At 50.4% G+C, this 14,867-nt stretch overlaps 2 protein-coding genes across 3 annotated transcripts in view; both read left to right on the top strand.

The window, feature by feature from the left end:
* The window catches only part of AEN (apoptosis enhancing nuclease), a 15,386-nt gene extending 3,640 nt beyond the window's left edge, over positions 1-11,746 (top strand). Inside the window, exons 2-6 of one of the 2 annotated variants that reach the window (XR_003001511.1) lie at positions 1,675-2,251; positions 4,655-4,855; positions 5,797-7,374; positions 8,627-8,682; positions 11,133-11,746. Coding sequence is in view for 1 of the 2 variants with exons in the window: in XM_024732932.1 (XP_024588700.1) it covers positions 1,739-2,251; positions 4,655-4,855; positions 5,797-6,033 (951 nt within the window). In the remaining variant the exon portion in view is untranslated. Of the gene's footprint in view, positions 1-1,674; positions 2,252-4,654; positions 4,856-5,796; positions 8,405-8,626; positions 8,683-11,132 lie in introns of those variants that run through there. The other variant, XM_024732932.1, reaches the window with a different exon arrangement.
* Positions 11,747-12,069: 323 nt separating this feature from the next.
* ISG20 (interferon stimulated exonuclease gene 20) overlaps positions 12,070-14,867 on the top strand; it is a 13,088-nt gene continuing 10,290 nt past the window's right edge. Inside the window, exons 1-2 of the mRNA XM_024732933.1 lie at positions 12,070-12,329; positions 12,624-12,875. Coding sequence (XP_024588701.1) covers positions 12,648-12,875 — 228 coding nt within the window. The 5' untranslated portion in view covers positions 12,070-12,329; positions 12,624-12,647. The remainder of the gene's footprint in view (positions 12,330-12,623; positions 12,876-14,867) is intronic.

Here is a 14,867-nt window from a genome sequence, read left to right on the forward strand (position 1 = left end):
ATATACACTAACCGAGGGAAACTTGGGACATGACACTCCTGACTCCACAGAAAATCCCTTTGTTCCTATTAAGAATAGTTGATTCAGGAGTTAAGGATGAGCAGCTAAATTTTATCCAGATGTACTAGGAAATAGCATTTTCATGAATACAGATGCAACTAAAATTGGTCACCTATAAAGATTTTAAAGGCTACATCAAGGTATATAGTCTTGACTAAAGACAGATTAATGAACCAAATGACTAATAATTAGTATTCTTAATAATAGGGTGGGGGAGGGAAGGATTGGGAGTTTGGGATTAGTAGATGCAAACTATTTTGTATAGCATGGATAAACAACAAGGTCCTACTGTATAGCACAGGGAACTATATTCAATTTCCTGTGATAAACCATAATGGAAAAGACTGAAAAAGAATGTATATATACGTGTAACTGAGTCCCTTTGCTGTACAGCAGAAATTAACAGCATTGTAAATAAACTATACTTCAATAGAATTTAAAAAATAAAGCATAATTTTAAAAACTATATGCAGATCCTAGCACACATGGATTGTGCCTTTTTCTCTTCACAAGGGAAGGGTAGTAGGGCCATTTTACACGCAAAGAACCTGAAGTTCAATGGTTAGGTAACTTATACAGAGCTGAGTTAGCCCCTGCTCTGTCTACTTCAAAGCGCTGGTTTTCTGGTGTGTTCAAAACATACTGGCTGACTTAGTACAGCAAACAAGATGAGGTTTTCCAGGCTACATCCTTCACTGTTGGGAAGATGCCGGCCTTATTGCATGGGATTTGCAAACCCATGTGAACAACAAATATTTCCTGTGGCAGTGGTGTGTGACAGCATCTCTTTACAACCCAGCGTTCAGGGATGGAGAGCTTGTGGGAGGTACCACAGGAACCCGCAGCACTATAGGTCAGGGCTTTTTCTGTTTCTCTTTTAGAGTTGAGCTGGTTAACCAGCACACCAGTGCCTGTAGGCTTCAGTGATTAAACTACATGTCCAACTGTATTTAAATGTTTGTAGACAGTGTTGTGATGAATGAATTAGAAGAAAGGCATTTAATAGATTACATCATTTTAGTTAACACATACCAAAAATACAACTATTGTGGCCTTCCTGTGAAATATTTTCTCCAGGTTTTGCTGTGGGTCTTGCGTTCACATTTCGTAAAGTTTTTGTTTTGTTTTGTTTTTAAAATAGGATATCATATATATGCCATTTCTGTAACCTTTATTTTCTCATAGCCATACCTCTAAAATGTTTTGATGCTAATGGTATTGGAGGTAAGCTATGGCTTGGAGGTCGAGAGCATGGATTCTGGGTTCACATCAGCCTTTGTCTATGTATTAATCGGGCAAGTTACTTAACCTCTATGCCTCAGTTTTTGTACCTGTAATATGAGGATAATAATGCTTTGTTCAAGTTGTTGGGACGATTGAGTGATTCCATGTAAAGTACTTAAAACAGTGGTTTTGCAGGTGGTATCGATTGTATGAGTGCAATTATTATTAACATAGGTCCTTGACTCCACCTGGGATGCTGAGACAAAGTGTGGGGCTCTGGGGCAGCCTGGCAGGAGAGCACTGCAGGGAGGGAAGAAGAGAGAGGGAGGGGCAGGGCTGGCCTGGGACACTCCTCACCCAGCCCCTCTGACCTATGTGTTCTCTCCCCAGGCTGCTGCCCTGTAGGCAGATTACCTCCCAGACCTCCCTTGCCCTGAGCAGTGAGCTGATTGGGATGGTGGCCCGGGAAGCTTCTGAGTCTGCCCAGTGCCTGTGCCCTTCCCTGGCCAGCCTGAATGCCAAGGATGTGCTTCGGAGGAAACACAAGAGGAAGAGCCGACAGCACCAGCGGTTTATGGCCCGGAAGACCTTGCTGCAGGAGTATGGGTTGCGGAACACACCCCCGGAGCCAGGATCCTCCCCAGGCACTGAAGCCGCCAGCAGTGTGAGGCAGCGTCCAAGGGCTGAATCTGGAGGTGCCCAAGGCAGCAGAAAGCCCACCCCAAGAGAATCTGCTGGGCCCTTGCCCAGCAAGTGCGTGGCTATCGACTGTGAGATGGTGGGCACGGGACCGCGAGGGCGGGTGAGTGAGCTGGCCCGCTGCTCCGTGGTGAGTTACCACGGCGAGGTCCTCTACGACAAGTACATCCAGCCTGAGATGCCCATCGTGGACTACCGTACTCGCTGGAGCGGCATCACCAGGCAGCACATGCGCAAGGCCATCCCCTTCCAGGTGGCCCAGAAAGAGGTGAGGGCAGGGCTGGGGGTTTGGGGGCAGTGTGATGGGCTGGGAAGAGCAGCCCCGGGCCTGAGTCAACACTTAGCCACTAGAAGCGAGAGACCATTGGGAAGTTACTTAACTTCTCCAAACAGTGGGTTTCCTCTCCATAGAAAAGGGTGAATAGAAATCCTGCCCTACCTGCGTGGAAGGGGTGCTGGGGTGTCCCACGTGATAGTGTTTATGGAGAGGCCGCGCCAACTGTGAGATGCGAAACAGCTTCTTTTCTGTTATGAAAGCACTATGTGTCTGCCTAAAATTTGTAAGGCTCACAGTGCTGTCACCTTCAGGTGTTAAATGTTTTGGTATTTTTTTAATGTTAGTTTTTCATTGCTTTGAAAAAAATTAGTGTTGGGACCACACTGACATGCCAGGAATTCCCAAACGTCCTCGAGCATAGGAAACACCTTAATCCTTATTAATGATCTTGGAACCTTGTCCTCAGATCCCTCCATAGAGATTCTGATCCTGCAGGTCTCTAGGCCTTGGGAGGGCTCTGAGGTGTGTGTTCCTAAAAACCGTCATGCTGTGTAAACTTGCACGATAAAAACCCCAGAGCTGATGGGGAAAAGGGGTTAGGGACACAATGCCCAAAAAACTTCATTAATGACACCCCAAAAATAAAAAGATAGAAACCTAATAACAGTGGGAGCACAGTTTTGCACAGATTGAGTGGTTGAGAAATGCGTAAGTACAGCACTCTGCCTTGAAAAGACCTGGAGCGCTCGGGGAAGTGGGTGTCAGGGGGGTGGCGGCTCGCACTGTGGGAGGGGTTGAGAGAATTACCTGAAGTCAGGAAGTGGGAAGCCAGGTGCGGGCAGCACACTGGTGAACTGCGCTGGCTGGTAGACTTGCAAGGCGTGGGTACTTTCTGGATTCCCCAGTGGCTCTGCTCAGCTAGGTGATGTTTCTGCATTCACTTTCGCCCTTCTGTTTCTCAAGGGCGAAATTTGCATTATTCTCAAGTCACATCCTAATATATCAAACCGCTTGGTTTGCATTTTCAAACCAAGCGTTGTAGCAGAACTACTTAACATTTCTGGTTTATTCTTGGGATGAGGTGCATTTAGGAAATACTAATATAAGTCATCTTGTGTCTTCCTTTTTCACATAAGATACACCCTAAGGATTTCTTTCAAAAGGTTATTTATCAAGCAGGTTGATCAGGAATAGAAGCAGCAGGAAGGGAGGTAGGTGGTGAACCCTCCAGCTCCCTGTTGCTTCTCTCAGCCTGCCAAGAGCTGGACCACATTGGATCTGCCTGGACTCGGAGCCAGTGTGGAGTGTGCTGGGTGCCTTCCCACCACGTGGCTTGTGTTTTGTGTGTGTGTGTGTGTGTGTGTGTGTGTGTGTGTGTGTTATGAGGGGGTGGTGACTAGAGTGGGGTGGCCCGTCCCTACCACTAAAGTCTAAATGCACCTTATCCACATGCCGTGAAGGCTGAGTTTAGCGATAAACCATGCATCACCAGCAGAGGCAGCTGTGGGAGGCTGGTGGCGGGTGATAAGGAGATGCCCGTGGCCCTGGACATGGCCTCCCTAGGGCCTGAGGACGGCGGGAGGCAGGAAAGAGAGGCGCACATTGTGTAGCTGGTGAGAGCTGAGCCAGAGAGCATGTTTCGAGGGTGAGAAGCGGGAGTCCTGTACAGCAGAGGGGCAAAGGGATAGAATCCTGAAGATAAGGACCGTTCCATTAATGCTGTAAAAGCTGCCGTTGGTGATACATCTCCAGTGCCTGGCACAGTTCTGGGACTTCACCCTGACACCCTCCTGTGTGCTGAGCTGGCACAGAGCATCACTAGTCCAGGCAGACATGGTTCCTGCGTGTTACCATGAGCTCACAGTGGGGGGCAGCCGGACAGGCCACGCGGAGCTGAATGTGTGCTTAGAAAATGTGGTGAATCCCCCGAAGGAGAGAACTGTGGGGGTCCTGATGGCGTTGGGGGAGGCCTGCTGATATGTAACCTGAGACCTGCCATGAGAGGAGTTGGTGGGGGTGGGGGGTGCTGGGGGGCTGGCGAGGTCTTCCGGGCTGAGAGAGAAGAGCCTGTGCCGGCAGGAAAGAGTGCTTGTATGGGGTCACTTACCCATCCAAGAGCCCCTTAATGCTCACTACCACCCCACCAATGCCGTCGCCAACTTTCCTGTTTTGCAGATGTGGGGGAAGCTTAAACGGCCCCCTGATTATAGCAAGTAGTGAGTAGAGGGTCGTCTGGATTCAAGCGCAGGGCAACTTGGTTGACAGTGGAGCCAGTGGTCACCCCTCTGCGCTGCCTCACTCCAGAGGGGTCCCCGCACCCACTGGTCAGGGTGTCAGGTTGTGTCTTGTGCCCGCCTGACAGTGGGGCCTTCCCGACTCCTCCTCTGTTCACAGATCCTCAAGCTCCTGAAGGGCAAGGTGTTGGTGGGGCACGCCCTGCACAATGACTTCCAGGCCCTCAAGTACATCCACCCTCGGGGCCAGACCCGGGACACCACTTATGTCCCCAGCCTCCTCAGCCAGCCCAGCCTCCACGCCCGGACCCGCGTCTCTCTTAAGGACCTGGCCCTGCAGCTGCTGCACAAGAAAATCCAGGTGCGTGGTGCAGGGGGGCTGGGGGAGTGAGAGGGCCCGGCCTCCATGCTGGCCTGTGCCTCCAGCCTGCCAGTCCCAGTCCTGGGGCTCCCGCATGTCCACACAGCCCTGGGTTTTTTCTCTCCGTCGCCCTCCTTCCCCAGTGCTTTGTGACAGCCAGCCACACCCTCCCGGGCTGCTGTCTTTCAGATCTGTCTCCCACCCAGTTCCTGGCTCTGTCCCTATGCTTGCATGTAGAACCCTATCTCCTGTAGCCTTCGGTCAGGGGCAGCTGATCACTCTTGCTCCTGCTGTGCTTCACATTCATAATTCCATCTGCTCCTCAAGGCTTTGAAGCAGGGATTTTTTTTTTTAAATAAATTTACTTATTTTATTTATTTATTTTAGGCTGCATTGGGTCTTCGTTGCTGGGTGCAGGCTTTCTCTAGCTGCAGAGAGCGGGGGCTACTCTTCGTTGCGGTGCGCGGGCTTCTCATTGCGGTGGCTTCTCTTGTGGAGCACAGGCTCTAGGCACACGGGCTTCAGTAGTTGTGGCACGCAGGCTCAGTAGTTGTGTCTCGCGGGATCTAGAGCTCAGGCTCAGTAGTTGTGGCGCACGGGCTTAGTTGCTCCGCGGCATGTGGGAATCTTCCCTGACCAGGGCTTGAACCCCTGTCCCCTGTGTTAGCAGGCGGATTCTTAACCACTGTGCCACCAGGGAAGCCCTGAAGCTGGGATTTTTAACCGGGTTTTCTATTTGAGGAAACAGGCTTCAAGAAGCTAGGCTTGTGGTACAGCTGGGATTCTAGCGCTTGTCTGTGTGACTAGGACCCATGCCCTTCTCGCTATACCAGGCTATACACCCGCATTCTGAGAGTATGCATCTCTGGGCCAGGACCCAGCCCGGGCCGCTGGGCTCCCACCAGGACTACAGGCAGTGATGCGTGGGCTCTCGTCCGCAGGTGGGCCAGCACGGGCACTCATCGGTGGAAGACGCCGTGACGGCCATGGAGCTCTACCGGCTGGTGGAGGTGCAGTGGGAACAGCAGGAGGCCAGCAGCCTCCAACCCCACCCTGAGGACAGAGAGCCCGACAGCAGCACAGACATGGAGCAGTATATGGAGGACCAGTACTGGCCGGAGGACCTGGCCCAGGGCACCAGCAGAGGAACAGGAGAGGCACCGGGCAGAACGGAGTGAGGGAGGGGAAGCTCCACTGGAGAGCGGGGACCAGGAGAGTGACTGGGGCCGGATGCCACCAGTGTCCCCCAGGGCCTAAAGTGTTGGCACCATCTGCCCACAGCACAGTCCCCGATTCTGTGGTTTTGCTGATGGCACTTTATAGGCACCATGAAAATGGCAGGTGGGCTAGCTGCTTGAGCCTAGCAGGAGTAGGGGATGCACCAGCAGACTCCCCACCCCCAGGCTGTGCTCTCTAAAGGGATGATCTCTCCCTCCTTGGGGGTGGGTGTCCCTATTCAAGAATTCCCTTGTCTTGCCCCAGTGACCTGGGGTAAAGCTCTCTTCCTGTTGTCACCATCTACCTCTTCCTCCACAGTCATTTTCAGGAGAATAACTACTCCCTGAAGCTACAGAGTTAAGGCCACTCAAGGGTCATTTTGTCCCTTTCTCTCAGGACTGGATCCCTGGCTGTAGCCATCGTAGGAGCTGCCAGGCTACAATGGAATAGCAGAGACCTCAGCTCGTGGGGAGCTGGGTCTTCACTTGCCACCAGAAGTCACCAGGCACTGTTCTGGGCGGAGGGAAGGCAGATGAGCTTTGGGTGGAGACTCGCATATGTATTTTGACCCAAGTCAGGCATTCCTCCTGCCCACCCAATGCTAGGCTCTCTTAAGCAAAAGTCTGAGAAACAAGACAGCGGTTTGAATTCTGGGACCCCTGTGCAGAATTGCCCACAGGGATCTTTATTTATTGAGAGCAAGGCCACGGGTCTGTAGGGGAGCAGAGGGCGGGTCCGCTGGGGCCGGGCCAGGCATTGACAGCTGTGCAGCTGTTGCACTCGGGTGGGTGCCCCCAATCACTGGTGGCTGGGTTTTCTCCAGATTTCTAAAAATGTTCTGTGTCAGGATTCATCCCCTACCCCTCTTTCCTTGTTTCCTAAGGGACAGTTTGGGGGTATTGGGGTAACCCGGAGCTCAGGTCACACAGAACCTTTGAGCCCCATCTTTGTTCACTACTCAATAGCTTTGAGACTTAGGCAAGTGTGTGACTTCACTCTTGAGTCTGTTCCCTCATCTGTAAAATGGGGATAATAACACCACCTACCTCACAGGGTTGTTAGGAGGATGAAGTGCTGAGTGCTTGGCCCAGTGCCTGGCACCTAGTAAGCCGGACCGGCTGTGTTTTCTTTAAGGATCAGTGTTGGGCTTTCCGGGTAACACCTGAACACACCCTCAGGTTGAGTGGCTTTGACCCAGACAGGACTGTCCTCGTGGCTGTTCCAGCAGGTGGGGCACAGGCTGCTGAGGACAACTCAGAGGTTCCGGGCTCTCACCGTTCCCCGTGATGCTTGGATTTCACGTGAGTCTGAGTAAAGCAGCAGGGCCAGGAAGGGAGGGACACTGAAACCATGCAACTGCAAAAGCAGGGCCGCAGATTGCTCTGGGAGCGGGCTGAGTCACTGACCACGTCTCTCCTGGCTCCAGGACTTTGTTCTAGGTTCCTTAAACGTCTGTAGCTGACGCCACACTCACAGTTGAGAAGTAGCTTTGGTTCTTTGGTCTGTGGGTTGAGGAAGGATGGAACTGCTAGCAGTGGGGAGATGTACTGGGTTTAAAATCAGCTTTGTTGTAAAACCTGGAAAAAAACTCAATTGGAAAGTGGGTGAAGTGGCCTTTTCTCTGAATTCTTCAGCTAGGGTGGGAGGGTGGCTTGGGGGAGGGATGGTGGTGATGCTGGGGTGCTGAGTCTTGCTGGCTGCTTTGACCTTTGAGGTGGGCGGCTCTCAAGATGATGCTTTGGGATGTAGCAAGAAAATACTACAGAATTTATAGTTTATTATTTTTTTTTCCTTTATTTTTTATAACATCTTTATTGGAGTATAATTGCTTTACAATGGTGTCTTAGTTTCTGCTTTATAACAAAGTGAATCAGCTATACATATACATATATCCCCATATCTCCCTATCCCACCCCTCTAGATGGTCACAAAGCACTGAGCTGATCTCCCTGTGCTATGCGGCTGCTTCCCACTATAGTTTATTTTTGAAAATTTTATAACTGCCCTAGTATAGAGCACAAGTTTATTAAACTTCTTTCTCTTTGAAGGTATATACTCACTTTATGTTTAAAAACTTTTTTTAGTTTTAAATATAAAATACACAATATAAAATTTACCATCTTAGCCATTTTTAAGGGTAGAGTTAAGTAGTGTTAAACATATTCACAATGTTGTGCAACCCGTCTCCAGAACTGTATTATTTTGCGAAACTGAAACTCTGTACTCATTAAGCAATAGCTCCTCATTCCCTCCTCCTTCCAACGGCAACTACCGTTCTTTCTGTTTTTATGAATTTGATTAGGTACCTCATGTAAGTGGAATCCTACAGTATTTGCCTTTTCGTGTCTGGCTTATTTCACTTAACATAATGCCCTCAGAGTTTGTCCCCGAGGTTGTAGTATGTGTCAGAATTTCCTTCCATTTTAAGGCTAAATAATAATTCATTTGTATGTATATGACACCTTTTGTTCATTCATCCATCCATACATCAACAGATATTTGGGTTACTTCTCCCTCTTGGTTATTGTGAGTAATGCTTCTATGTCTCTCCAGGACCCTGCTTTCAATTCTTTTGGGTATACATCCAGGAGTGGGATTGCTGGACCATGGTAATTGTGTTTGTTTATTTATTTATTTTTGGCCGTGCCGTGGCTTGCAGGATCTTAGTTTCCCCCGACCAGGGATTGAACTCCGGCCCACAACAGTGAAAGCTCAAGTCCTAACCACTGGACTGCCAGGGAATTCCCTGTGTTTCATTTTTCTGAGGACTCTCTATACTGTTTTACACAGTGGCGGCACCATTTTACATCCCCACCAACAGTGCACGAGTGTTCTAATTTCTCCATATCCTCACCGACACTTGCTATTCGTGGTCTTTTTGATAATAGTCATCCTGACAGGTGTGAGGTGATATGGTTTTGATTTGCATTTCCCTGATGATTAGTAATGTTGAGTATCTTTTTCACTCAACATTGAGTTGAGTGAAATGTTGAGTATATTTATTGGTATATAGTTTAACACATTCTTTTTTATGTTTTAAAAAATGTATCCCAGGGACTTCCCTGGTGGTCCAGTGGTTAAGAATCCTCCTTCCAATGCAGGGGACACGGGTTCAATCCCTGGTTGGGGAACTAAGATCCCACATGCCACAGGGCAACTAAGCACGCGCGCTGCCACTACTGAGCCCGCACACCTCATCTAAGATCCCGTGTGCTGCAGCTAAGACCCGACACAGCCACAAAAAAAAAAAAAACAGTATTCCATAGCACAGTTTGACATGTTTTAAGTTGAACCACATTAAATTGCCGATATTTGACTGAGGTGTTTCCATCTGTGGTATATAATTTAGAAATTCACGTACACATTTTAGGGGTACGTGACCAGTTGAGGTTGGAGACAGTTGAGCTGGATTTCAAAGGGCAGGTTGCCTGTAGGGAGAGGTATCTGACCCACCCTTATGATTCATCCATTCGGCCTGTGTCCTATGCTGGGGGTTCAGAGAAGGCCATACAGTGGCAGCCTTCAACCTGCTACAGGCACTGCAGGTGGGCCAACTGGCAGGATGCGTGTCTTGTAAGGCTGAGAGGTTTGCCCTGAATGACTCACTTTCCCCCTTACCCAAGGAAATTTGTGGATTGGTCTGGCCAATGAGTGACACCAATTAAACCTGGGAAGCATCCCCACTAGGAAATCCCCATCCCATCCCCCTGGCTGGGGTCAGGGATTCCTCTCCTAGGCTGTTACTCACCAATGTTTGTGTCCAACCTCAGAGCGCACAATACATTTCAAAAAATTCAGTGTGATCCAGGCAGGGTTCCAGGTGCAAGTGGGAGGGGGAACAGTAAGTGAACAAGTACAATATGTAGTATCTCAGATGGCATCAATTCTTATAGAAGAAACCTGGGAAGGGGATGAGGCTGTAGTTTTAAATAGAGGCCAAGAAAGGCCTTGGTGGGAGACCTGAGGGAAAGGGAGAAAACTGGATAGATAACCTGGAGGAAGAGCTTTCCAGACTGGCACAGCAAATGCCCAGGCTCTGGGGACAGAGAAGAAGCCAGTGTGCAGGAAGGAGGTGAGAAGGGGGTGCTAATTGAAGGTGTGGGACAGGGGCTGACCTTGTAGCACGACTGTACATCTCCTTGACCTGAAGGCGCAGACCTGATTATACCCCTGCTAACCCTAGGGCTTAGCACGTGATAAATGAATTATGGAATGACTGATCTCTTCTGAAGGAGTCAACATGTGAACACATGGAAGGCCATCAATTTAGGTCAAAACCTAAAAAAGAGTCTTAGATTGGATAGTGGTGCAAGATGAGATTGGAAAGACAGGTGGGACAGATGTAAGAGGGATCTGTAAGAGGCTCTTGGGGACTGTGTGGGAGTTGAGGTTTGTTTATTTTTTTTTGGACAGCAGGAAATCACTAGGTTCTTGAGCAAAGTGCCATGACAGTGTAAGAGATTCGATTTTGGAGAACTTAATCTGGTAAGATTTGAAGGATGATTTAGAGCAGGGCATGAAGATGGAGGTAGGGCAGGTGAGGACTGGGGTAGGATGTGGGTAGAAAAGGAGAAATGCAGAGAAGACTGGAAGATGCAGGTTTGGAGTTGACCACGGAGCAGGTTTAGGACCCGTGGGGAAAAGAATCGCAGGGGTGAGTACGTGTTCTGTCTGAGTCCTGAGGTGGCCAGTGGAAGAGAGGGGGTGAGGCCTGTAGTGGGGATGTTGATGTGGGCCGATCACCAGAGGGTGCATGGGGTCCTACGGGGACTGTAGAAACAGAAACCTCCAATTGGATCTTTAGGGGGTTACCTTTTCAATGCATGTTCATTTAAAGTAACGGGAATTTTGCTTCATCTCCCCCTAAATCAGGGTGACAATCCTTTATGCATTTGAGAAACAAAAAATTCCCAGACAGGCTGAATTCAAGAAAAAGTAGCTCATTCAGAATGGGAACCCCAAATAACCTCCTCTAACTCAACTTCCCACCAGTTGAGCGACAAACAGGAACAATGACTTATCCTTTAAACGTACATCAGTATCTGGTTTTCTTTTTGAGGTCTGTTAAATGAAGCTGGATGTCACTTGGTGAAAACACCGAGAACCTGGGGAGATTCTTTTCCAAGCCACAAATCTTTGTGACAACGGGGGGCTGTCAGATTCAGCTCGACAGCTCAAAGCTTGTTCCATATGGATCTGGGGTAGGAGGCAAGATGGGAGCACTCAACTCACCACAGTATATAGTGGACAATTTCCTCATTAAAGCTGATTCTATTTTTGCCCCGGATGTAACTCATTCATTTATTCAATAAATGTTGAGTGCTCCCTATGTGTTAGGCATTGTTCTAAGGGGTCAAAGTTCTAGCTTGGGAGAGCGTTGCCCCTGAGAAATATGGCCGGGCTGGTGGGGCTCCCTCCAGGCCTGCTTCTCCTTGTCCTCAAAACAGTGTCAGTCCAGCTGGAGGCAGAGCACGTCGAGGGCAGACCAATGACCCTTTCTGAGGCATCCCTGAGCCAATAGAGGCCGTAGGGCTTTACTGGGTCGGCAGTGGGGGCTAGCCCCTCTTGCACCCCAACCTTCTCCTGCCCTTCCCAATCAATAACCTCAGTGTCCCAAGAGGCAGCTCTCCCTGCCCCCATAAAAGACCTCACAGGGGAACTTCCCTGGTGGTCCATTGGTTAAGACTCCATGCGCCCAATGCAGGGGTCTCGGGTTCGATCCCTGGTCAGGGAACTAGATCCTGCGTGCCACAACTAAGAGCCTGCATACCACAACAAAGACCTGGTGCAGCCGAATAAATAAATAAATATTAAAAAAAAAAAAACCTCACAGAGTTCTCAGATTGGTGGTGGCCCCGGAAGTTGTGGGACATTCCCTGGGCTCCAGTCCTGGGGATGTTTATTCCCCGGGCAGAGGGTGAGAAATGAAAGACAGATGTTGCAATCCACTCCATCCACATCAGCTGCGTCATCTGAGGAGGGGGAGGGCTTGAACGATTAGGTGGAGGGCAGGGGCAAAGGGACACCCAGACAAGGAGCCGGCAAGCTTGGTCAATTCTGACTCAGGACACTGAGCTCCCGAGCCGCCCGAGGAGATGAAGCAGCCCAGTCCACGTGCCCCGCCTCCCGCCCCTGATTTCACTTGATACCAAACCAGAAACTGAAACAGGGTCAGGATTCCCGGCTTGAAGTCAGAGATGAGTCACTGCTAAGAGCAACTGCAGTAGCTGAGAAGGGGCACCAGAGAGGCAGGCCGGTAAGAGTGGGAGACAGGGTGGTGGGTTCAAGGCATTTCTCTGGGGTAGCAGCCAGGGGAGGTGCTGGGAGGGAGTATCCTGGTCCTGAGGCTGCCGGGCAGGACCAGAGAGAGGCCCTGGGACTGCCGGCTGAAGAAGCCAGTTGGGGTGGCAAGAGGCCAACTTCCGTCTGTGCCAGGTGGTGTTTGTGACAAAGGCAGGGCAGAGGGTGTAGGCTGGCTGGGAGGTGGCTGAGGACGCCTGGGGTCTCAGCTGGCCCTCATGTGATGCCCCTCCTGCCGCCCCCTCTCCAGCACATCTGAGGGTCCCGGTGGAACATGGCAAGAGGCACACATGTGGTGGCCATGGACTGCGAGATGGTGGGGCTGGGGCCCTCCAAGGAGAGTGGCTTGGCTCGCTGCAGCCTCGTAGACTACCACGGCACCGTGCTCTATGACAAGTTCATCCGGCCTGAGGGCGAGATCACCGACTACAGAACCCCCGTCAGCGGGATCACGGCTCAGAACATGGAGGGGGCCACCCCGTTTGCCGTGGCCAGGCTGGAGGTAAGAGAAGGGCCATATGCCATCCAGGCCAACATACATATACCCCCACACACACACACACATACACACTTCCCCAGCACCTCCCCTGGTTGCCGGGGCTGTGGCCTGTGACCCCAGCCATGTCAGATTCCCTGCCACCCATGCGTGGGGAGCACCAGAGCATGAGAAACCCGTTGGTGTGTCCATCACATCCCTGAGGAGGCTTCCTGCCATCAGACAACCGTAGACTCGTGTCTGGGAGCAGCCTTCGGGGCATCTGGTACACCTTGCTGGTCTTACGATGGGGAAGCTGAGTCCTGCCTGCTGTTCCCTGCATACCGATTTGGGGGCTAGATTCCTCCTTCTTTCCTCTATACCAGCTGCCTCTGGGGAGCCCTGTGGGGGAAATGGGGGACGGGTCCTGCGTGGAGGCCCTCACTGGCTGGGCGCTCGGTAGGGCGCCCTCCTGGTCCTGAAAGACAGGCCAGCTAGAGTCCACTGAGCTCAGGGAGAGCTTGCTCCCAGACCCACCACAAGCCATCCACTCACAGAGATGGGTGTGGCACACCAAAGTCTCCCATTCTCTTCCCCTTCAACTTGTGACATCTCCAGTCTACTTTCTGTTTCTCTGAATCACTAAAAGAAAACGAAACTCAACCACTCTAGAAGTAGCACCAGGGTTGGTCATTCATGGGAAGGTGAACTCACCCTGGGGAAGTTCATGAAGAACACAAAGAACTGAGGTTCACCTCAGTCCCACATACTGCACATGTGCCAGGCTCCAGGTGCCGGAGATAAGCCCACAACAATAGTCCCTGTTTTCTGAGCCCTGGCTACTCACTGGATGCTCTCCTGAGCTCCATCCAGGAGCTCATGCCTCACAAAACAGTCTGCCAAAAGTGTCTTCAGGAGCTGTTAGCTCAGAGCTAAGAGGGCCAAGTTTGAATCCTGGCTTTGTTCCTTACCTGCTAAGTTACCTTGAGCAAGTTCCTCACCCTCTCTGTACCCCATTTCACCATCTGGAAAAGGAAATGGGGGTGATGACAGCAGCAATCTCACAGGATTATTGTGAGGATTGGAAAGGGGCCTGGAGAGAGTGCCTATATAAGTACTAAAAAACTGTTAGCTGTTAGGATTCTTTCCTTGTTGTCCCCATATTACAGATGAGGAAACTGAGGCTCTCTTGAACCTAAACAGTGATTTGGTAGGGCTGCTGAAACAAAGTACCACAAAGTGGGTGGCTTAAACAATAGAAATGTCTTCTCTCACAGTTCTAGAGACTAGTTCTAGAAGTCTCAGATCAAGGTGTCAGCAGGGCTGGTTCCTTCTGAAGGCTGCAAGGGAAAACCTGTTCTGTGTCTCTCTCTTAGCTTCTGACAATTTGCTGGCCATCTTTGATGTTCCTTGGCTTGGAGAAATGTCACCCCAATCTTCGCCTTCATATTCACATGGCGTTCTCCCTGTGTGCATGTCTCACAAATTTCCCCTTTTTATAAGGATATCGGTTGTATTTGTTAGGGACTCAACCTATTCCATTATGACATCCTAACAATAACGTCTGTAATGACCCTATTTCCAAATAAGTCACATTTTGAGGTGGTTGGGGTTAGGATTTCAACAAATGAATTTGAGGGGGAACCCAATTCAACCCATAACACTAAGCAACTCGCACAAGTTCAGATAACTAGAATGTGAAAGGCTCAAAACCTCTAGAGCTTTGTGTCCAGTAGGGTCCCACCAGTTACGGGTGACAGGTGAGCACCTGAAAAGTGGCTGGTCTGTCTGAACTGAGATGTGCTGTAAGTGTAAAATATGCACTGGATTTCAAAGGCTTGAATGAAAAAAGAACCATAGGGCTTCCCTGGTGGCGCAGTGGTTGGGAGTCTGCCTGCCGGTGCAGGGGACACGGGTTCGTGCCCCGGTCTGGGAAGATCCCACATGCCGCGGAGCGGCTGAGCCTGCGCGTCCGGAGCCTGTGCTCCGCAACAGTGAGAGGCCCGCGTACCGCAAAAA

This window comes from Neophocaena asiaeorientalis, unplaced genomic scaffold (assembly GCF_003031525.2).
Source record: "Neophocaena asiaeorientalis asiaeorientalis breed wild unplaced genomic scaffold, Neophocaena_asiaeorientalis_V1.1 scaffold442, whole genome shotgun sequence".
In the NCBI taxonomy this organism is placed as follows: Eukaryota; Metazoa; Chordata; class Mammalia; order Artiodactyla; family Phocoenidae; genus Neophocaena; species Neophocaena asiaeorientalis.